Here is a 24,430-nt window from a genome sequence, read left to right as displayed (position 1 = left end):
GACCTTGCTTCACTTTTAGCTTTGGATGGACTCATCAGTCCTTGTAGTCCACACGCCGGGAGGTGAGTAATCAGGTGTGACGTTGAGGTGGGAGGTACCGGTTCAGGAAGTGAAGGAAGCCTTGCAGCTAAAAAGTTGCGCTCTGAAACACTTGTGTACGAGCGCGATAGAAATAAAATATCAATATCAAAAAAGGTGTGGGGATTCAACCCCTGAGGCTCATTCTGCCCAGTTGGAAGTTGGAGTGTATGGCGGAGGCTGAAGACAGCAAATGTAGGAGGTGTGACAAGAAGGGGGGACCTCATGCACCCCTGAGCCCTGCTGATCAGCGAGAGTAGGGGAAGCTGTGAGTGGTCTGACACAGTGAACCCTCCAGGCAGCCTCGGATGACTATAAAGTTAATTTGGCCTGCTTGAAGCCCAAATGCTGCAGGGCAGCCCGGCCGTGACATGGGATTCACCGAAGGAGGCAGATATGGGAAAGATAGAGATGGGGAGGGGAAGCAACTCCAAGATCTCCCCCAAGGAAGCCACCCTGGGGAAATGCAGCAGGAAATAGAAAGGCGGCTGGGGGTGCAAGCCAACCGGTGCCACAGCCGAAGTAAAAAGGCCACCCCTTCCCTGTGCTTTTGCACAGTGAGAGAGTCCTTCAGTGCTTGCACTGTCATCCACTGCTGTTAGGGGTCGGCGGGAGCTGGAGTCCAGTCTCAAATCCAGGAGAACAAGTGAAGGTGATCACCCAATCCACCCCGAAGCCAGAAGGGCCCAGTAAAAGGCGCTGCACCGACAACGTGCGGTGAGGAGAGCCTCAGCTCAATGAGGTGGCAGCCATTTTAGGGTCAGGCCGGGCACCAGGCAGCCAGAAATCGTAGCAGAAAGTCCCCACATTGGCTGTTCCTCACCAGACAAGAGCAGCAGGAGGAGTATGGATCATTGGGAGAGCTCCACCAGGTCCAGGTTTAACAAAATGAGGCAGGAATCATCATAGATTGCTGGGGTGCTCGGGTGATTCACATCTTGATCGGGCTCCAGCCAGGCCTCGCCCCCACTCTGTAGGATTCCTTTTGATTAATTATTCTTCTCTCATTTTGGGCGCAGGTTCCAGGCGTGAGATATTCAGAATGGCTTGGTTTACTCTCCTGCCAAGCAATTATCCTCTTATGGACTTGGGTGTGAGTCCCAGACTCGCAATGTTCAGAACAACTTTACGTTTCGATCTCTGATATGGGTGCGGGTCCCAGACTTGCACTATAGCGTTGTATCTGCTTGGTCTGCTCCCCTACCAGGCATACAACTCTCCCTTGTTTGCTCCTTTTATAGTTAGGGTCCCAGACCCTCTTATTCTCAGTTTCTCATAAGGGTGCGGGTCCCAGACTCGCACTTCATTCCGAGGGTCCCAAACCCTCTTATTCCAGCTACCGCCTTCACCAGTTTGCTTCCTCAGACCTCCAGCACCTCTCGGGTAACCCGCATACTGGTTTGTTCCTTCCGTGCAGGTACCAGTAGCTGCTTCATTTCTTGAGGCTCCGGTAGCTTTTGGGGAATCAACCAGGTCTGCAGCTGCTCTGCAGACACCTGCTTCTCCCCAGCTATGCGTCCCCTCTCTCAGGCACTATGCCAGTGCCTGGTACACCCGGTGGTTTGACTTCCGTCCTGGACCACGTTCGGGTTGTCCTTCTCCTGCGCTCATGGCTTCCCTTCTGGCTCTCGTCTGCTCAGCTGACCAAATTCCTCCTCGGAGGGACAGCTCTCCATCAGCGTCCCAGCTGAGTTGCCTTTGAAATCCTGCGCTGGATAGTTGAATTGCTTTGGGCCCATCACATGCCGTTAGAAGCTAGACTGCTCACTCTGGTTCTCTAGAGTGATCCTTGGACTCCTGGTCATCATCTTCACAGTACTCAAAAAAGAGCCAAATGTACCATACTTTGTATTCTCTGGTGTTCTAGTCTTGTCAAATATATTAGGTTTCACAGTGCTTGAAATAGAGCCATAAGTAGCATACTTTGCATTTGCTGATGTTTTAGTCTTGGCAAGTATATTAGGTTGGCTAACTTGACAATAGAACAGATTGGCTCTATCTAAAGAGGGGGAAGGAGGATTTGGCATTAGAGAAGAGTTTGGGGTATTGACGCGTGGGTATACCACGTTCTCCGAGAATGGTTGTTCCTCCCCCATGAGATCATCCATCGGTGCGCCACCCCCAGGGGCACTATTGACTGTGGACGCACTGCCCTGGACCCATGGGAAAGATCTCCCCCAAGGGGAGAAAAGACGACATCCTCAGATTCGTCACAATATGCTTTCCAGATTTTGCCTAGACGAGATCTGAAAACCCAGATATGTAAACTCCTTCAAAAGAGCTAACTTAGTGTTAGCAAGATGCCAAAAAACTACGAGGGCTTTCGTGTAGTTGATACCAAAAATGTTGTTTGGGCTTTATTGGTATGCAAATCAATATTGTTACAGAAGTCCTCTAGTGCTTCAATGGATCTTTGCAGTCCAATCGAGGTTATATCAAAAAGGACTATGTCATCCTCATAAGCCAGAAAGTGTAGAGTAATTTGACCCAATTCCTAATTTGGGAGGAAAGGAGTTAACTGGGGACTTAAATCTGAGATGTAAAAGTAAACAATGCTGATACTAGGACACGCCCCTGTCGAAAGCCGTCAAAGGTGGGAATTGTACCACCGCGACATATCCAGCTTAATTTTCAGAGACAAGTTCTAATGTAAGCTAGCCAACAGATCTAACAAAGACGCAGGCATACCCCAGTTAGCAAGCTTATTCTATCATTTGGATCTGTTGACCTTGCTGAATGCATTTGATACAATTCAACAAATGCCATGTTCAGGGGGCTGTCACTTTATAGTAGATTGCTGAATTAGGAGGGAAATTAAGAGACCAATCAATCTGGTACCCACCCCTTTCATGAAACCAGATTGAATATCCAACTTTCTTGCACCAATTACCGAGCCATCAGTTGCCTAAGAACCAAGAAGGAGAAGATTTTAGCACTTGAGTCCAAGAGGGGCTATGGGACGATAATTTCCAGGGATGAGATGCTGCCCCATTTTATAAATTGGAACAATGTGCCTCATTTGCCAAGATCTAGGTATAACTTTGTTCGCTGGCGCAGTGGAAAATAGGGCACACAAAATGGAGGCCCATCTAGTCGGGTTGTTCTTTAAGACCATCATTTGGTAGCCGTCCGGACCCCAGTTTTTTTTTTACTATATTGCTAAATGCCTAAATCACTAATGATATCTGTGGAGGCATCATGAAGAACACAGACAACAGATTCAGAATTTAAAACAAATGGTTTTATTAATATAAATGTCAGGGTTGAAAAAGGCCTAACTTGCCCTAAGCTAAGGTGGGATTTCCCTACCTAAATAAAACTAAGTTACGTCAAAGAGTTCAAATGAAGAATCTGTTTGCGTCCAAAACCTATACTTGCCGTCACAACTAATGTATACAATGTGTAGGGATGTCAGCAACCAAACGAAACAGTGTCCAACATAAAGTTCTGAGCCTCTTCCAGCTCGTAGCTTCCTTTCAGCTCCCTTCCCCAAGTGTGAAACAGTTTTAGCCAAAGTCTCAAAATGACCTCCCTGGAACTTTGAATGGCATAGGTTTCATCAGTACTCGGGCTTCCTTCCCCAAGCTTCAAGTAACACAAATCCAAGTGCCAAAGAGAGAGTTCCAGCCTCAGGGTTCCCTTCCCCAAGACTGAAATCAGCAACACCAAGAGAGTCTTTTGCTTTTGTAAAAGTCTTTGCCACTTTGCAAAGCCTTCAATCAGATCAGTTTTCAATAAATGTGAAATTGTATTTTGTGAAAGTTTCATTCAATTTCAGAATCCACTGGACGCAGGTTGCACTTATAACGTACCTTCCCTTTTTCCTGTGGTGTAAGTTTGGCATTTAGGTGAGGGTTGCAATCAAAACATATCTAAGTTCAGTGTTTTAGGTGTGGGTTGCACTGAAACATATGTGTTATTCAACTCACTGCGCAATACTTCCTCTAAATCGTTCATTAAGTGCAAGTTACATTGACAACACCTTCATTGTTCAGCCAGCAGTATTATTACTTTGTGATTTATTTCAAAAGAGAATTTCCAATGCTCAGAGACTTTAAAAACTGTCATCTTTCACACGCGACCACTCCGTTATAAGGTATTCTTTTCAGAAAGTACTACTTCTTGGCGATGGAATACACAATGCTCGAAGACCTTCGAAAACGTGTTAATTCATCCAAAACCACTCCGATACAATGTATTCCTCGCGGGAAGTTCAAACACTTGCATACCAGGTTTCTTCTCTACTAGAAACTCACTGGTTGTGTTCAAGGACCTCACCGCAGCAAAGATCACTCCGTCCTTGGCATTGTAGTTCAGGGTTCAAATTGCTGCCCCTCCGGCACTACAGGGTCACCCTCTGAATATAGGGCAACAAGCATTTCCACTTCCATGAAAAGGGATTGCCTCTCTGTACGGCTCCCTTCCCAGCACTTGATATGCTCCCCAGGGCTTCAGCTCTCACGCCATGTTTCCACACGTCCCTTACCCCAGCAGACCTTCGCATCTCAGCATGCCACTTCATCTCCGTTCCCTGCTGCTTCTCCTGGCCTCTCTGCTGCTGCTTCAACTCTGCCTCTGCTTCCACCTTCCTTTTTATACTGTAAATTGGGCTCCTTGTTTACACCTGCAGCCCTTTGACAGGCTGCAGTAGTTGTGAATGTTCAATTAGCCCTGCCTGACCACAATTAAAGGGACATGCCTGACCTTAGCAGGCATCCTCCTCGTCCCCAGTACCAGAGTGGTAAAAGAGCATAGTCTTCATTGCACTTAGTTGCTTCTTTTTCGTTCCAGTACTGTCAACTGTCTTGTGTTAAGGAATAAGGGGAACTGGTTCACAATAACCCATGAAGGTTGAGGCAGGGTTGGGTTGGTTGTCACTAGGGAATGGGGGATACCAAGTCTCACCCAAGGGTACCCCACTCCGAGTCCCCAAAGACCCTCTACCAGGTGATCCTTCCTCGCTTCTCCGCCCCAGGGTTGGGATCCAATAGCGACGGCATGGAGTGCGGGGGCAGTGTGTATTCTGGAGTTGGCTGGTGATACAAGTCTAGATTTTGTCTGAAATCTACACAGATGCCGGCCCTTTAATTCTCTAAAGACTTATAACCCAGAAGCCAGCACGAAGGGCAGAGTGCGGTCGGGAGTATGGTGGTACGGTTGCCAAGGTAATTGGAGCAAACAGTCGCAAGGTAACATCTTTATGGTTCGCTGAAAGTAACGTGTATTGCTTCAATTTTGGCCATACAACTGTTTGTTCTCTGACCCCTCTAGTACCTCTCCCGCCCCACCCACCTGTCATTACCATCTATCTAGCTTAAACCACCCGTGTCACACACAAACTATGCCAGGAAAAACCACCAAATCCTGAACGCACAAACTTAGAAAAGGTAAGCCTCACGGTAAGGCGCCTACAAGACATGATGAGACAGATACGATCTGTTTAGATACAGCGAGAGTAATGACCAGCTCCGCGGCCGCTGGAAACATAAATAAACAAGTAAATGTGTCCACTCCAGGCAAAATTACAGATTACTATCAGCCTGCATAAACAATGGACAAATCTGGTAAACAGAAGGAGGGCGCAGCCAGCTAGACTGCGTCTTTGAATGATTCTAACACAGATTTTGGAGACATCAACAAACATTCATTATTAGCGTTATGCTATTCTCTAGAAGGGGCTGCTGCAGTGATATCACTGCAGCGCCCCCTATTGAAGACTATGAACTATTGGCCTCAAGTAATGGAGCCACAACTGCAGCGATTCATCCAAATCCATCAGTTTCTCTTAATAACTCGCACTGCTCAGAGCTGCCGGCTGAAAGTACTGACGCTTCATCTTCCTGTGTACATCCTGGCCCAGAGGCCCCCATGAAACTCTGCAACGGTTGTCTACCTCGCCCAATCTCTTTCCAAATACTATGCCGGGGTCACAGAGCGAAGCTGAAGAACGTTTCAATAGAACACGTAAGAGCAGCACGTCTGACCCCAATAACAGCAACAAAACCACTGAAGCAACCATTTATTTTGCTGTTAAGATTCTGCTTAAACTCTGTAGAGTTATATTAGAAGAGGTTAAAAAGCAGGGCACTATTATTACCTCAATAGATCACTGATTGCAAGGCAGGGAGGCAAATTGCCAAGGCATCAATAGTTCCATCCCAGCAGCGCCTGTTGTTTCCGCCAATGTAAGCTACTCACAAGATACAAACTCTGTGCCCACAGTAACGATTTCTCAGGAAAACAAAAACTCTGATCTCACCATGCATAAGTCAAGACGGGAAAGACGGTTTGCTAAACGGGCAAGATTGTGTAAGCAAGCTGCAAATCGGAAATGATCTCCGATATTAAACGCAGCTAGCTGATCCTTTGAACTCTACCTCAATTTCCCTAGAGCAACCAAATTCAATGAGGAATAAGTGAAAAACAGCCCAAAGACCTATAATTTGACAGAGGTCAAGCAGCACTCTGACTAGCTGGCTTTAGGGGATGGTTTACAAGCAGTAGTGCATGACATGGAAAAAGCAGCTCCTATTGCAGGCTTGGCTGACGGGGGCATGACCTCGCCACCAGCTGTACATGAGATGGCCGCCAGGCCTATTTCTATGCCAGCACCGCTGATGGCACCCTCGCCTCCCCCTGTCCAAAATGATATTCCAACTCCCTCTGACGATATCTGCACTGACACAGATATAAAATCTTTTACAATCGGCCGCAAACTTCTGACATTCACTGAAAAACAGATCCGATTTGCTTAATGTCTGTAAGAATATACCAGCTCTGCGAGTATGATCGGCTTCAGATTTTAGTTTTGTTGAGCCAATCAAACTCAATGGAGGAAACTTTGTCTGAGTGCATTGTTCAACCGCAGAGGTTCCATCTCTCATATGTAGCCATCAAAGGTCCATTCAGAATGCAGGCTGTGTGGTTGACCGTCCATCTCATGTGTGTTCCATACCCCCGATACCGGTGGTCCAGGCTTCGATCCCTGCCCCAAAGGTGACCATGCCAATGAAAGAGACAGTGTCTGAATACGCTTTGGGCTGGGAATGGTTCAAGAAGTTTTTAATGAGACAATTGTTGGAGGCAAAATGAACTTTATGAATAGCAAGTTGGAATACTGGAGACACACCCATTCCTTGGACCCAAAGGGATCTTTCCCTCTGCTCGATGTGTTTGATGTGGTGTTTTTGCAAGAAACTTGGCTCACTACAAAAATCCACATTGAGGGTTTTACTTTGTTTCAGCAGTTGGCCACTAAGCCCCCACCACCCCACCCCCCACGAGTTCGGCCCTCTGGTGGCTTAATTATTGGGATAAAGCAGAATGTACCCCTGATAAGTGTGAAATTGATTGCCTGTACCAATAACGTTCTGGCAATTGAGGCGGTGGTGAATGGGGAAGTGGAGCCTACAGCTTTGCTGCTGATTAATATGCATGTTCTGCCGAATATATTGTCCATGGAGGAGATCCACAAGACCATCGACTTTATTTGTAACTCCTGGGTTACATCTATTAACAATGAATTTATCCTGTTAGATGGGGATTTGAATGCAGGTTGTAGAGACCAAGATTTGTGTCCCCACTACGAGTGTGTTAAGCCGCCCAGTATGATGATAATACAGCGTGGGAATAACAAAGGGAAGCAATGGGTTGACTTTCTTGAAGAGTGGGATTTACTGATGTTAAATGTTAAAGGTATTTGTACCGCGCACCGTCACCAACGGAATTGGTCCCCAGGCGCTCTGGCGAATCTGTAAATGATATGGTGGGATGGGTTAGTAAGGTGAAGAGGGAGTAGGATGGTGAGAGGAGTGGTGTTCTGTTGGCAGCTTCAGCTCGGTATACACCAGATACTGAGCTTTGGTGCGGGTATTGGATCGGTGTCAGTCCGCGTGTGCTGTTGCTCCGGTTTATGTGTTGTTGCAATGTTGTGAAGTGCGTGCGGCTTGTTGTGCGAGAGATGGTTGTGTGAGTTTTTTGAGTGAGATAAGTATGCAGAGTTTGAGCTTATATTGGTTAGTGGGTTACCTGACCTTTAGCATGTTAACATTCACAGCTCTATCCAAGTCTGGACATGCTAGTATTCACAATTCTAGCCAATGCTAATATTCACAATTCTATCTAAGTCTGGACATGCTAATATTCACAGTTCTATCCAAGTCTGGGCATGCTAGTATTCACAATTCTAAGTGTGGACATGCTAATATTCACAATTCTATCTAAGTGTGTATAATGGTAGAACCCCTGGGGATAGTCCAGGACAGAGTACCTGGTTTATGGAGAAGAAATCTTCTACATTAGACAGCTTTTTGGTTTTGGGGAGCAATTCCTGTTCTGAGAAAGTTATGTCCCTCGAGGCCCAAAGCAATGATTTCAGCGACCATTCCATTTTGATACTTAAGTTAAATATCCAGGTTGCACCAAGAAGCCCGTTAGGTGAGGACGGGTGGCTCGATGCAAACCATGGTGGAAATGGGATATGTTGGACCCCCAAAAAAATAACTACGGAAGTTAACCATAATATGCAAGAAGTGTTTGGGAACCATGGTGCTAGAGGCCCTAAGGATGGTTTACTTTGCATGGGAGAAGGGCTCGATAGATCTTGGCCGAGACACAGAAGGAAGGCATACGTCATTCTCAGCCTGGCGCCCCTGTTGGCCATCGTGCAGAAATGGAAATCCCAAGACTCCCCCATGAACAGGACTGGTTGGTCAAGGTGTGGAACTTTGTTTTGTTAAAATGGATCACATACTCCTTACAAGGAAATCAGACCAAGTTTGCGAGGGAATGGGAGATGGTGTTGGTTTTCCTACATGACGACTATAGAGAACCTTACTGCCCTCAGAAACTTTGTGTCTTGTGAATAGAGTGAACTATATCTATTACGGGGCTATCTGCAATCCTAAGGGCAGTGGGGGCTGGGAGAAGGGGGGCGGGGGACAGTTTTGGTGGTAGGGGATGTTTCCCTGTGTTAGTTTGAGATTTTACGTTTTACCAAAGTGCCAATAAAAAGAAATAAAAATAGAAAATACAAAAATAACTAAGGTATCACGATCCGTTAACCAACTGTTAAGGTACAAGCTGGAATTGACACATGGTCAACATCACCCTCATCCAAGAAACGCACTTAACTCGCACCTCTGAAAATCAGTGGGCCCCTATGGGAGGATGTCACTGTTATTACTCCTCCTTCTCATCATACGCCAGAGGAGTCGCCATCCTGATCAACAAGAACATTACTTTCAAACTGATCAAAGTCTCCCAGGATGCAGAGGGAAGAACGCTGCTGGTACACGGAATCCTAGCAGGCATCAACCATGTCTTGGTTAACTCCTAAGGCCCCAACGTCGATGGCTCCAACTCCTTCGATTGGGTGATGCATCACCTCACAGACTCTGACCATGCCACAATCATATGGGGCGGAGACCTTAATACAGTACTAGACCCCACGCTAGATAGATCCAACGCAAACACAGGACAAACGTCGAAAGCGAGCTCTCAAATTAGAAAAATATATGACACCTATGACCTGGTCGATATCTGGAGACAATCTCACCAACCCATCCGTGAGTATACATTCCACTCATGGGTACACGGAACCGGCTCACGCCTTGACTACCTACTAGTGTCAAGAACAGGAGGACTCCAGTGGAACGAGTGCCGGGTTCTACCTCGGACCATCTCTGACCATTCCCCGGTCGTCCTGGATGCCACACCAGCGGGCTGCAACATACAGAGCCGCTCATGGAGGTTCAAATCAGGGGCCCTCAATGATACAGTGTTTGCTCAAGAACTAAAAGAGGAGATTGTGTCTTTCCTAACCTTCAATCAGGAAACGGCCCCATCACAAGGTACCCTTTGGGAGACCCTGAAATGCTACACAAGAGGTGTCTGCATCGCCAAAGAGCATGCTGTACTGAAGACAATCCGAAACGACCTTCAGAAGAACAAACTCCATCTGAAAGACCTAGAACGCACCTACGACCGCACAGGAGACCAGGCCAACTTGGCCCTCATTTATGCAGAATTGCAAAGCTTCAGGGACAACGCGGAACGTGAGAGTCGCTATATAGCAAGAAGCCACCAGATACGCCAATATGGCGAAGGGCAAAAACCTGGGCACTCCTTGCACGAATGCTCGCCGCCGACAGAAAGCCACCGGCAATCGACTGCGTCCGCAATCAACAGGGCGTGCTGGTCCATAAGGAAAGTGAGATTGTGGAGGCCTTCCGAAGTTTCTATCAGGAACTCTATAGCTCCAGATCCACAGGCACCCGCAGAAGCACTCCAGGAATACCTAGATGACACCAAGCTGTTTTGGCTGTCAGATGACATGAGAGACCACCTCAACAAACAGATCACATACAAAGAAATCCTGACAGTTATAAAAGAACTACCAGGCTCAAAGGCACCGGGCCCCGACAGTCTAACAGGAGAATTTTATAAGGCACTGGGACCCTCGCTTGCCCCACTCCTTCTGTCAGTCTTCAATGAAGCGGCAGCGGCAGGACACCTGCCTCCCACAATAAGGAAAGCCAACCGGATTCTATTACATAAACCTGGCAAGCCCCCAGAAGACTGTGCCTCATATAGGCCAATCTTGTTGATAAATCTAGACAACAAAATCCTGCCCAAACTCCTGACCAACAGGCTTTTTCCACTAATTCCCAGACTAGTACTACCCGACCAAGCTGGCTTCATACCGGGTCGGAGCACGACCTTTGGCATCCGACGTCTCTTCGGTGTTATGGAAGCGTTGGACCCATTGAAACAAGCCATAGCAGTCCTACTCGATGCGGAAAAGGCATTTGACTCAGTCGCGTGGCCCTTCCTCTTCGCTGTCCTTCGTAAAATGGGCCTTGGCTCTTCCCTCCAGAAATTAGCCTCACTCTTATATAAGAACCCCCGGACCTACGTCACGCTCGGGTCCACGAAATCCGACCCTATAGAACTGAAGAGAGGCACCAGGCAAGGGTGCCCTGTCGGCCCTACTATTTGCCTTGGCAATGGAACCCCTTGCAGCCAATCTCAGGAGCAAATTCATAGATAAAGGTATCTCCATCGGGCCCCATAGGCTAATTCTATCCCTCTATGCAGACGACGTAGTTCTACTACTCAGCGACCCGGTGACCAATCTGAACCCTGTAATGAGGGAAGTCCTCAAATTCGGTGCCTTCTCAGGACTAAGAATCAACAACAGCAAATCCATAATATTTCCGCTGACATCAAGCACAGTAGAATATGCTGACGATTTCCAGGTTCGATGGGAAACATCAGACGTCAGATACCTCGGAATCATGATGTCCAGGGATCACGATGAAATCTTTCACGACAACTACGGCAGGGTCATCGTGTCGCTCACAGAGAAGATCACTCTGTGGAAACATCTACCCTTAACACTCTGGGGCCGCATCTCAATCGTCAAGATGGTTATACTCTCTAAGCTATTATACTTACTCGTAAACCTACCACTGTTGCTGCCAAAGTGCTTCTTCAGCCAACTACGGACACTTATCCTTGAACTAGTCTGGGCAGGCAAACCGGCGAGAGTGGCACACTCCACCCTGATCCAACCCATCGAAAAAGGCGACCTAGCTCTCCCCGACCTGGAACGCTATTACTGGGCAGCGCAAGCACAGTTTCTGAGCCACTGGTACACGACACAATTCATCAGGCCACACATTCAGATCGAAAGGGCCCTAGCTACCGCCAACCTAATGAGGAGAGTAGCCTGTTCCGCCGAAAACCATGAATATCGTACTGATCACGTATGAGATCTGGAGGAGGATAGCCCACAAGTACGGCATCACAATCAGATACTTCCCTTTCCTCCCGGCGAATGCCAATCACCACTGGGAATGTGTACCTCCAGCTGGCGGACAAATTGCAGGTCACCACAATAGATGATTGGTTCATTGAAGACAACATCATGACAATCCAACAGGTTAAAGAACGCAGCCCTGTCACGGCGCTGGACATCTTTGTGTACTTCAGACTCTGACACGCATTCAAAGCGAAGTTTTCCACGTTCTCTGCACGACCACCTACATGGCGGCTGCTGCACGAGGTAATCCTGGCACGAGGTGAAGGCAAACTAGTATCAACTATCTACAAGGAGCTACTCACTACAACACACCAATCACCAACCTCTAAAGCGAGATGGGAAAAGTCCCCAACACATGCAATCGAAGATGCAGACTGGTCCTACATGCAAAGACAAAAACAAAAGGTAGCTATGAACTCACAATACAAGTTGATACACTTCCACTTCCTCCACCAGACATACCTCACACCTAGCAAGCTCCATCGCCATCGCAAATCTACATCTGCAGAATGCGCAAGATGTGGCTTTTCTCCCGCCGACTTTCTGCATCTGGCCTGGGAGTGCTCACCCGTCAGCCGTTTCTGGGACGACGTACTAACCACAATGTCGGCAATAGCCGGGGAACAGATCAATAGGTGCCCCACAGTGACCATGTTAGGATACACCCGAGAGCTACAACTAGCCATTAGGAAACTGATAAGTGTACTGCTGGTGCTGGCTAAACGACGGATCGCTATGACCTGGGGCAGTGGACCGCCACCAAAAAGAAATATGTGGCTGCGAGACTTGATATATTGCCACAATGTTGAAATAGACTATCAAATCGCTGCCACTCCACGCCAGACCACCAGACATTTGGGGCCCATTTGTGAACTATCTGCTAACACAGTCCGACTGATCACCTCCAGCGATGGCTACGAGAAAAGCAGCATTAGGACCACAAGACTTTGCTGGACAATATCATCGCTTTCTGTGTTGACCTGTTTAAGCGGGAGGTGGCGGGGGCATGAGCTGAATGTTGAGACACTGGGGTGTGAGGGGGGACTCGGGCGGGAGAGAGGGAACGTACCTGCACTGCAACCTTCTTTTGTTTATTCACTGTTATGTTTCTTTGTTTGTAAGGAAAATACAAAAAAAAAGGTTTTTTTTAAAAAAAAGGTATACGCTGAAATTGGTTGAGGATTATAATGTGAGCAATAGTGTCTTAAAACGCTCGTCTATGAAACGGGCCTGGTCAATCAACGATATCTAACCATTCATGATGTAAAACATTCAAATGGTTTTGATATCGAAATTAGGCATATGAGAACGCCTGTCACGAGCAGCACTCATGCTGGTTATCGGAGGGCAAAATAAGGAAAATTAAACAAGAATATAAGAGCTGGCAGAGGAGAAGGAGGTTCTCGGTTCTCAATTTGCAGTGGCAGCAAATGTTCACCGTGGCCAGGTACGTACAATTTGGCAACTGTTGACCAAGGAGATGGTGCATGTTAAACCCGATATCTGAGGATAAATGGACAGTATACATTCAGTCTAGATTTGTAACTACTGATGCAGTATCCACTCGTATAAACCAAGATGTCCAAAGGCCCCGGTCTCCAAGTTTGGAAGATATCCATACTGCTATTGTGAGTTAAAAGGGATCTCAAGTGCCAAGCCCCAACGGTTTGTCGAACGGGGTACTTAAAGCCAATCCATGGGCGTGCACCAGGATGCTATAAATTCTATTTGACAAGGTTTGTGAAGAAAGAAAGGTACCAACATCATGGCAGCAGGCGATCCTACTGCCTATCTATAAAAAAGGCGTGTTAGGGAGAATTCTCTCTTTAGGCTGAATTTCCTAACCTATTGAGTCCCCCAGCAGCTTTGCTGGATTTCTGGAGTTTGTTTTTTTCCTTCTGCCAAGAGTGAGACTCTTTTTCTGCCACTCTTGGACATGATTTATGGTGTTCCTTTGACTTGACTGGTAATGTGTTTTATGGGCTATGGGGTCCTTTACTCCATAGGGTCTCATGTGTTTTTAATATGTGTGTTACACAGCACCCTCCGTGCAGTAACACAGGGGTGTCATAGTGACACCCCACCATAGACTCCATACCCTGGGACTGACTACTGTCTCCCAGGGCATGTAAAGTCGCCATTGGCTTTACTAGTCCCAAATTATTAACAGAAACCAGTACAAACCATCATATTGTGGACATACTGGTTGGGGCAATTCGATTGCCCCTGGGGTCTGTTAGTCGAGGGGGCACGTCTCCGTCCCCCCTGATCGAGTTTTGGCTGGTGGCAGTGGAAACTACTTTTTATATTGGACCGCGAATATTTCCCTATGGGATTTTCCCATTGTTTGAGGCTACCAACTTTAATTATTTAATTCTCATAGCCTCGAACATACCGCCAGTTTATTTAATTAATATGAATTCTCTGGTTGCTATTTTTTGCCAAGACTCAATTCTAAAATGGCATTTGTGTTCTCTTCTGTGACTCCAACCCAAGTCGAGCCCTTTGTTCCACTTTTTGGCGGGCTTCTCCACAGAAGCCTCCAAAAGTGGTGCCACTCTGTCTGGGTACCACAGAGGGTGTGGGAGGGGGTTTAGGCACCCTGGACTGAGTTAACTTGGTAACTCAAGTCGCACTCTTGTGTGATTGGCCCAAGTGGTGAGCCGGCTGGCTCACCACTTAGCATGTTTGATTGACAGCTAGGCTGAGTGAATGGGGGTATGCTGCATAAAAGCAGGGCTTTGGGGACTGGAACTTCAGAAGTCGCCACAGGACCTGAGAATCCGACGAGGGAGAAGCTGAGCCGACCTACCACGACGACACCACCGGTGGAGCCCTGCAGAACCGACTCACCACTTCCCGACGACAGAGAAGATCTCCCGGCTGGAGAGGCTTCTTCCCCTGACTGGTGGGCACAACCAGTTTACCTTCTTTTCTTCGCACCCCAGACCGGTTTGTGGTCGAACTGCCCGTACCAAGCACCCCGGCGGCCGGATAGCCACTCACCACTGAACCGCGAATCAACGGACCACTCCTTGTACCTGAGAAACTCTGCGGCTGGTTTCTTCCCTGGCAGTGCAACGTACTCCTGTCTTCCTCCACGACGGAATCCTCTCTTCCCCCAGATGAAGCACCGACTTGCATCCGCTGCCAGGAACAACTGCCCCCGCTGAAGTATTCTCATCACTTTAAGGTACCGTGTCCGCCAGGCCTCCCTTTCTAAAGATTGCTACAAGGTAATAATAACTCAACCTTCTGGACTGGGCTGGCTGCCTTGACCCTCTAACTGGTCCCCTTTCTTTGGTCCAACTCCTTTTTGAACCATTACAAGACTTTTGTGCACTGCAACCGTGTGACCTTGGACACATTTCGTTTCGATCCTCTTAAAGCGGATCAGGCCTACTGGCTCTGAATTCACGGTTTTACTTTGCCTTCCTCTCTTGTTATGTTCTTGTAAAAGTGTTGGGATCTGTTTCAATTTGTTCTCTGCTTTTCTCTCCCTTTTTAAAACGAACTATTAGAGTGCCATCTACCTTAAGCGCTCACCGCTGTCTGAAAATAAGTGGGGCTTTACTTAAGACTTGTCTAATATTCTTTTAAGGGAGTGTATATCTTTTAGTGACTGTGTTTTTGAATTGCTTATTATTAGTGCCTGTGTGTTTTTCTAGAGGTGGTTTTAAATAAATAATTATATCTCTTTTACAACAAGCCCTGGTCAGTGTTTACTTGTTCTATTGTGTGCTCTTCACCTATTGTGAATACTCTGTATACTGCCTAACTCTTCTTGAGGGAAGTCTGACTGTTCAGCCACAGCTACCAAGTGAATCTGTGTGGTACAGACTGCTACCAAGTGGGTTTACTGCCAAACACCTGTAGTCTTAAATCTTTTGCAGTGGTCCCAGAGGTAACTGCACAAGTTTCTGCCTAACAAGGCGACAGAGAATGCCTGGAGAATTATAGATTATCCCTTCTCCATGTACCCGAGAAATTGATCTCCACCTTTGTCTTGCACGCCATTCAGAAGTGGGCGAACAAAAATAATGTATATTTTACGCAGACTTATTTTCGCCCTGGTACCGCAACCTCCCATAATATCAGATTTATGGACATGTTGATACGTGTGGCCGACACTAAAGGGAACCCCGCACTATACCTGATTTATATGGATTTTAGTGCAGCATTCGACACCGTCAACCATGTTCACTTATGACAGAAGTTGCGATTGTTGGGCGGCCCAGAATGGTAACTATTATTATACATCTCCATCTCCACAAATACCTCCCCTCTCGAGCTCATCACTCCTCTACCTCCAACTCCCTCAGGGTCAGTCGTTTTTCAAAGAAACTAGCTGGGGGTAGATTTATACTTGAGGAGAACCATCTCCGGTTCCGGAAGCACCTCAAGATCTTCCTCTTTTCTTCTGCCTTTGCTCCCCCTCTCCCCTGCTGATCTGTTCTTTCTTGGCACTGTGCACCTGGCCACCCTATGTCCTTTGGGCCCAGGTACCTTCTCACCCTGCCACCCTCCCGCACTGCCTCCGGGCCACCCCTTGCACTGGGGTCTGTATCTATACCCATACAGCCCCCCCCTTTTTCTTCCTGCACTTATCAGACCTACCCTGTCTGCTGCCTTAAACCTAGCATTTGCAAATTGCTGGCTGCATTACCACTGTTTGTTGCCTTTATTTATTTATTGTTATTTATCTGTTTCTCCTCTGCTTTGCACTTTCCACTTCTCCCTCCTTCCATGCAATTTTCCCCTCCTCCTCTCCCATGCACTTGCGAGTTCTCAATGTCACTGGGCCTAGTAAGATCGCCGTTTTGTTCTCCCCTGTTACCCTCCCTTGCCTTGTCGCGCACTGAAACACTTGTGTACGAGCGCGATAGAAATAAAATATCAATCAATCATACTACTACTTGTACAGTTATGACTGGACAACTCGGAATCACTTTCGGCCTGTGTGGAGATAAACAGGGGGGGGGGAAAATCAGACAAGGATGTGTGCTGGCTCCCGTTATTTAATCTCTACTTGGCCGACTTACCTCGACAACTCCTGGCAGTAGAGGAATGCCCTATTAAAATAGGACCCCGTCACATATCTAGCCTACTATATGCAGACAACCTTATATTGCTTGATCGTACTGTAAGTGGGTTAAGAACACATTCAAGGACCTCATTGAATATGCGAATTTGAATGATCTAGCAATCAATACGAGCAAGACTAAAATGATGGTTGTGTCGCGAAATAAGATCAACTGGGTTAATCTGGGAGTAGATTCCTACAGTATAGAATATGTGAATAGTTAGTCATATCTAGGACCTAAACTGATGGTCAATGCTATTATAGATGGTAAAAAACGAAAAGCTTGACAGCTCACTTTTCTAATCAATAAATTCTCCAAGCAGACTGCAGGCTACTCAGAAGAAGGGATTATTAAGCTCTATAAACAAAGCTTCACATCAGCAATACTGTATAGGCTTGAAGCACAAGCCATAAATTATTTGTCATGGTTAAATATTATCGAAGGCCTTTTTTGGAAGAAGCTCTTGAATTGACCTCCATCTACGCCTATGGCCTACCTCTGCCTAGAACTGGGTTTGGTTTCCTTAAAGTGACAAGCCCCAATACACAGAGGTACGCTCTACATTAAATCCAGATCGTCACCCAAATGCCCGTTGCTGGAATCTATGGGTCATAGACAAGATACCGTAGTACCTTGTCAGGCTGGCGGGCATAACTTTCAAATGGTAAATGAGGAGTGTTTCTCTACCATCAAGTGGTTTCCTGAGTTTAAGCGTGGTACAAAATTCGAAATATTGAAGGCCATTTGTAAGAACAAAATTGAGCAATTGGATTGGATAAATAATCATACCATTTACAAACATTGCACAATTATAAATATCTAACTAATATCACTCACATGTACATTAAAACACAGCTGGACTTATGAAATGTCTGAGTCTGGTAGTACGTAACTTTGTGGTGCGACTCCGGACTAACCAATTACCTGTATTAGCATTACAAGAAGCCTATACTAAGATTCGACAGAAATTGTGAATCGTTGAATGTGTTAGACCCAGGGTAACATCAAATCTCCAAGGCATATTCCGACATTGTGCCCAAAGTTGGGTCACTTTGTGGGAAGCTATGATGCCATTTAAACTGATGAATTTTGGAGTTACTGTCTAAACTCGGATTCAGAGTTAGTCAATATAGCACTATTCCCAGTCTGGAGAGTTGTGTCCGCTTACTTGAAGTCATAAAGATTTGTCAATCATTTGTATTTAACAATTCGCTTATAAATTACATTTTTATTAAGTTGTTCCTATAGAAATTTTACAAAATGTTATGATATATTCATATGTGATCTTAAATATATTTACTGTAACACTGTTTTAAGATAATCACGTTTTTCTTATGATGGTTTTAAATTTGTGATGAATTGATATTTTGAAAAGGTTCTTTTATGAATCAATACAAATAAATAAATTGTGATTGCCTTTCGCTGCCCACCTGCGCAGAGGATCCAAGGGGCGCAGGAGTGAGAATACACTGAGGTTTCTCACATATCCCTCAAGAAAAGCTATGCAATTCCTAGTGGGAAATACTGCCCCTAGATTGTGGTACTGTGCAGTCTATCTAAAAGCAAAAGAGGAGCAGCGAGAAATATTTCTGTAATTTTTGCTTTCTTAAAATGTGTATAAAGGGCATTACAACCCAGTCTGCCTCAATTTGACCCACTAATGGGGTGACATTCTAAAACAACGTCTTAATGAAAATACATTCAGGTGGGGATTTTATAATTTTTTTTACCCACACCTGAATGTGTATTGACAATCTTTGTTGCTTGTATCCACAGATATGGAACTCTGCACTAATGGCAGTTCCCTTCATATTTAAAATCACACCAAATCTACTAAAAAGAAGTCAATAACATTTATTTTCCGTTCATGTTGTTTAGCGCTTGTACATTGGTGCCGGAAACGTCACTGTAACATTTTTTTTAATGTTATGTTTTGGTCATCATGTTTAGAATAATAAAAAAACCTCCAGTCTTGCAAGGTTTGTAATGTTCACATTGTATTGTTCTTTTATATTCCCTTCACTTAGTGACTAAAAAGAAATTACAGAATTGTGGTAATACCATCATCGGTTCTCTGACCAAACAACCCTGAACAATATTACACAAATTGCAGAAACCTGTCGACCTTGATGGGATATCCTTTACATGGTTGTGATACCCTTTTACCAAAGCGGGTTCTGTTTTATTAATTACCTAGTCTATTGTAAATACACACTCAGATGTGGGTAAAATAAATGATAATAATCCCCACCTGAATGTATTTTCATTAAGATTTTGTTTTAGAATGTAATCCTATTTGTGGGTCAATTGGAGTAGACTGGGGTGTAATACCCTTTATACACATCTTTAGGAAAGAACAATTGATATGAATATTTCATGATGCTACTCTATCGCTTTTAGATAGGTGGCACAATACCGCAATCTTGGGGCAGTATTTCCCACTAAGGATAGCATACCCTTTCTTAAGGGATATCATTAGTGACCTGGGCATCTAGCAAAGTATTGTAAGTTCTCCCTTCCTTTATTCATTAAAGCTGAACATTCACGACAAAGCTTGTACACCTGAACGTTTCCTTCAACATGTTTACCTCTGAACCTCCATAGCAGACTGACATTAATGTCCTACCATGCTACTGCCAGTCACCGAAGTTTCCTAGGCTCTTACTTCTAAATACTCTTAATACTTCTACTCGACCTCTCTGCGGCTTTTGATCTGGCGGATCACTCCATACTTTGTAACCACCTATCCTCAGCGGCCCACTTCTCCAGTTCTGCAGTTGCCTGGATCCAAACTTTCCTCGCTAACAGAACTATGTGCGTGTTCTCACCTTCAGCAGCTGCTGACCCCATCCCCATCACCTGCGGAGTCCCTCAAGGATCCTGCGTCTCGCCCACTTTGTACAACATTTTTACAAAGCCACTATTTGACAAACTGGACCATCTGGGTGTCACTTACACAAATTATACGGACGACACCCAGATACTCCTACCCCTTTCAGGAACCTATGATATAGACGTCACGCGGATTAACGAAGTCTACATCATCATTCAGGCATGGATGGCCACACATGGCCTTTGCCTGAATGATGATAAGACATAATTACTCCTAGTCTGATCATCTAATAACCATCTCAAATTAAGTCCTCACTACACAAATATCATCATCAATGGGAACAGTATACCCATTGCCAAACATGTAAAAACTTTAGGTTTCTACCTCAATGCCCATTCCAACCTAATTAAGCAGATTAACATGACCTCATCGGCCACAGCCTGCACAGGCAAGTTGATCAGAGCCTGTAGACCTCTACTATCCCCCACTAGCTGCCTTACTCTGGCGAGAGCGCTCATACAATCTAGATTGGATTATTGCAACAGCCTTTATCTAGGAGCGAAGAAAAACATCTTAAATAAACTCCAGATCATGCAAAACAATGCGCTCAGAGCAGCATTGAATATTCCCAAAAGAGAGCACATATCAGAAACTAGAAAGCACTACAGGTGGCTCTCTATACATGACAAAATTGACCTAAAAACTATCTGCCTCACTCACAAAGCGCTTAACCACCAAGCCCCCCCCCTATCTCACAGATAAGTTCACATGGAAGGTATCCAACAGAATCACGAGATCATGCAACATACCATGTCTGGTGGTGCACAGATACAATCTAAAAAGAGCCGGAGGCTCTAGCTTTCCGGTATTAGCCGCCCAGCTTTGGAACACTCTCCCTCAGAATATTCAGACCATCCAAACCTTCAACAAATTCAGAAGCCATGTTATCACATGGATACTAAACAAAACAGAAAATAACAGCTCTTGATACCATTGACCGCTAGGTGGTATGCACAACTAGTATGTGTCATCCATCCTATACTACTGCTATGACCTATGTATAATGTTAATATGTATACATGTACCATTGTAATGTTTCCTTGAATGCTCAAACTGTATTCATGTACACAACTGTCTATACTATGCCATGTAAGTAACCATTACTATCCTCTAGTGCCCAATTACCTCCGGGTCAGGTGTGCGATTTAAATAAAATACACAAACAAACAAACAAACTAGGCCATTCAGAGTACTAAACCAAATGAGAATGAGTTTGACAATTTGCTATGCTCCTGTATGCTATGGTATTAAGTCTTGCATAACACCTCCCATCTACACAGTTTCTTCGCACTTCAGGATCTATAAGCAGTGTACTAGGGACAAGCAGAGGGCAGGGCAAGAATGACATGTTGCAAAGTTGATACTTGCAGATCTGAAAAGGTAAGTGTGGTATCGGTGAGTGTATGCCGTGTGTATGTATTAGTAGGCCTCGTGAAATGAGATGAAGTAGGAGAGAATGAAGGGGACCGTGTGGTTCATTGGAAGTCAGTTAGTGGGGACTTGGAGCTTAGACAGGAACCCGAAAGTAAGCATTAACCAACTCTCCCACTGTTAACCTCTATGCTGTAACAAATACTGAAATAAAGCATGCTGTTTCTTTTGCACTTACATGGTCTGGTTCCTGCTCCAAGTTCTTCATACAAACCCAGACACATCAGTAAGGCTGTCTGTAATCTGTAAGATTTAGCTATTTTGTGATTTGTCTAGAGAAGCTAAATTGTGTGGTTTGCTGTGGTGCATGTCAAAGTGATGTTTAAGGCGTGCGGGGAGTTGTGTTGGTGTATCTGTGGTGGGTTTGTGTGGTATAGGGAAATGTAGTGTAGACATTGTTCTTCAGTTGGTGTACATTCCATTGTGTGACATGTTGTTTTGCTGCTGTAGTTGTGTGTTGCGATGCGTTATTAGGCTGGGGGTGCTATGTCAGATGACACAAATTCAGGGCCCAATGTATCTAGTCAGTTTCCTGGGACTTCCTTTCTGACTGTCCACTGACATCTCAAAAGACACTTCAATTGTAGCACCACTCAGGTCTTTCATTTAACTATGATACAGCGCAGCTGGATAGGCATCATGAGCCAACAACTGACAAAACCAACCATGCACCACATCACAACCACAGCAATACCATGCTGGCAGTTACCATCAAAATATGCATTATGTCTTTAAATCCTATCATGTTTTGGGCAATGTCACTGACCCAATTGCCATTGAATTGCACCACTGGTTGCTAATTAGAGACTGGTTCCCATACAAATTCCTTTGCTAAAACAGGAATGGGGCAGCACGCAAGTAATTTGGTCAGCCCACACAGACTCTCTGATGGTAGCCCCTACCCTACCATTTGACATGTTAGCACCCCACAGAAGTTTCGGTCCAGTTGCGCTCATACCTCTCAACTCATACGCTTTTGGCGGGTGTCACCCGCCACTTAGGAAGCTCACTCACCCGCCAAGCTCCCTACACGCCCATAGGAATCAATGGGCTTTCACCCCCCCAAATACAAAATCGGGTGTTTTCATCACCCACACAGGTTGATGAGAACTATGTGACCTCCTAGCTTTCACCCATACTTCATTTCATGCATCTTCTATTACTTCCACTGCCTGTCATACAGTTCAAGTCACCCCCGCCCCCCAGTTCCTTCATCTCTTTTGTCACTTTTTTTTTTTAATAAGCAATTTGACTTTCTGGACGCAATAGGAAGTTTAGGATTACTGCCTTTACTTCACACCAGGCTTTCCGGCAGCTAGACCTATACAAACTATTCATGAGAGAGTATTTAGCTTTAAAGCGGTCCTTGAAACTAGGACATTTCAATGTTTAGCAGTCATTTCGTGGGACTGTCCTCCCGTCTCCTATGCCACCCAAGTCTACGTACCCGGATGTCCTCGATCATGTCCTGGCTGAAGAGCCCTTTCTGTAGCAACGGGTCCCAGAGCTCGGACACCTGCAGCTCTGTAACCAGACGCACGCGATTCCGCTGCAGGAGTCTTCGCTGCAGATCATCCATCTCCAGTACAGCAGCAAACTTCCGCAGCCATTGACAACCGGAAGTATGAATGAACAAACCGGAAGTCAACAACTCGTACATCAGCATCTGGGTAAAGGAAACAGTGAAGCAGTACGCCTATTTGCCTGAACTGTTACCACAGAGACGCTCTTATACTTCTAAATCTTAGTCACGAATCACGGAAGCACCAAGTGCAAACCGAAAGTATGTTATAGGCTACTAGTAACACAGCCGCCGAGTACTGACAGGAGTGTAATTTTGAGGCATATTCTGCATGTATGTGTGTGGGTCGATCAAAAACGAAAACGAAAGGAATCGGACCGAGTGATGTGCGCTTTTGACTCGCTCAGCTTGACGTGGCTTCTGGCTCCTATCCTGCTGGGTGGCTCAATTAAGTGTTCGCATACATCTTGCACAATTAGCAAGTGCTGCTCACTTCAAAGTAGGAAGGGCACTTCAATGGACCACTTAAGCCCTAATTGCATGGTCAAGTGAGAATGACAAGGACAGACATGCCAAAGCTGTTTGGCAGGAGCAGAGCACGTAGTCGGAAGGCGGAGAGGCAAAAACAGAATGCTCAGGAAAGACAGATAAGCAGGTTAGGTGACTGTTGCTGAAATGTTATATATTAATTAGATCGCCTCTAAATTCCGTGCCTTTTTCCAATTCTTGATGCAAAGTGTGATCTAAAATGACTTTCGCACAGGGTACTACAGTCTGACTAGACGTCCCGGTTTTGCCAGGACTGTTCTGGAAGTGGGCCCTCTGTGCCCATGTCGAGAGTTTTATTTTAATTTAAGGGGAAAGGGAAGGACAGTCCTTGTGCCCTTACTCTATGAGGCTACCCACCTCTGTTCAGCGTGACAGGGCACCACGTTAGAGAGGAAATAAAGAGGAGCGAGAAAGCCAGCGAAAAGCACTGCTTCAGTACACCCCGACTTGTGTGTGTCCAGGTTATTGTGCTCAGTGCGGAGCCTGTATAGCACCGCTGGTCCCGCATTCCGTCACACTGGCGACGAGGCGGAAACGGCCCCACCTGGCACAGCTCACACTGCAACCCTTACAAGCAGCCCTGCACGACTCAGCAGACATCCCCCCCTCCCCTCGCTGGACAACAGGGCCTAGCTGATGCTCATTCTAAACCACCTGGAAATGCTCCAGCCACCGACACATCACAGCTAGTGCCACAAGAGAAACCCAACTGTCTACAACACAGACAAGGCCCCCTTAAGCCTTCAGAATGGCAACTGACCCTGCTACATCACCAGAAGGGAAACCAGCCCAAAACCCAGACACCAGCACATGGCTGGACACGACACAGGACACGTTTATGAAGACCTTTGAACCCTTTGGTCCCAGAGCTGCGCTCCGTTGGGAGCTATGGGTGCAACAATTTGAACTAAGCTTAAAGTCAAGGAAAATAACAGTCGATGAGGAGAAAAGGGCACAGATCATGCTATCTTGGCACCATGGCGCTGAGGCTCTTCAATGCCCTCCCAAACAGAGGCCCAGAGGGTGACTACGAAACGGCGAAGACAGTC

At 45.9% G+C, this 24,430-nt stretch overlaps 1 protein-coding gene across 2 annotated transcripts in view; it reads right to left on the bottom strand.

Moving 5' to 3' along the window:
• Positions 1 to 22,951, bottom strand: part of CASP9 (caspase 9) — a 653,184-nt gene extending 630,233 nt beyond the window's left edge. For both annotated transcript variants that reach the window (XM_069610458.1, XM_069610459.1), the window contains exon 1: positions 22,758 to 22,951. In XM_069610458.1, the coding sequence (XP_069466559.1) occupies positions 22,758 to 22,889 (132 nt within the window). In that variant the 5' untranslated portion in view covers positions 22,890 to 22,951. The remainder of the gene's footprint in view (positions 1 to 22,757) is intronic.
• Positions 22,952 to 24,430: the final 1,479 nt, after the last annotated feature.

The sequence above is a fragment of the Ambystoma mexicanum genome, chromosome 8 (assembly GCF_040938575.1).
Source record: "Ambystoma mexicanum isolate Mex_15411 chromosome 8, UKY_AmexF1_1, whole genome shotgun sequence".
Taxonomy (NCBI): Eukaryota; Metazoa; Chordata; class Amphibia; order Caudata; family Ambystomatidae; genus Ambystoma; species Ambystoma mexicanum.
The sequence above is the reverse complement of the archived record's forward strand: the minus strand, read 5'-3'. Positions and strand labels throughout refer to the sequence as shown.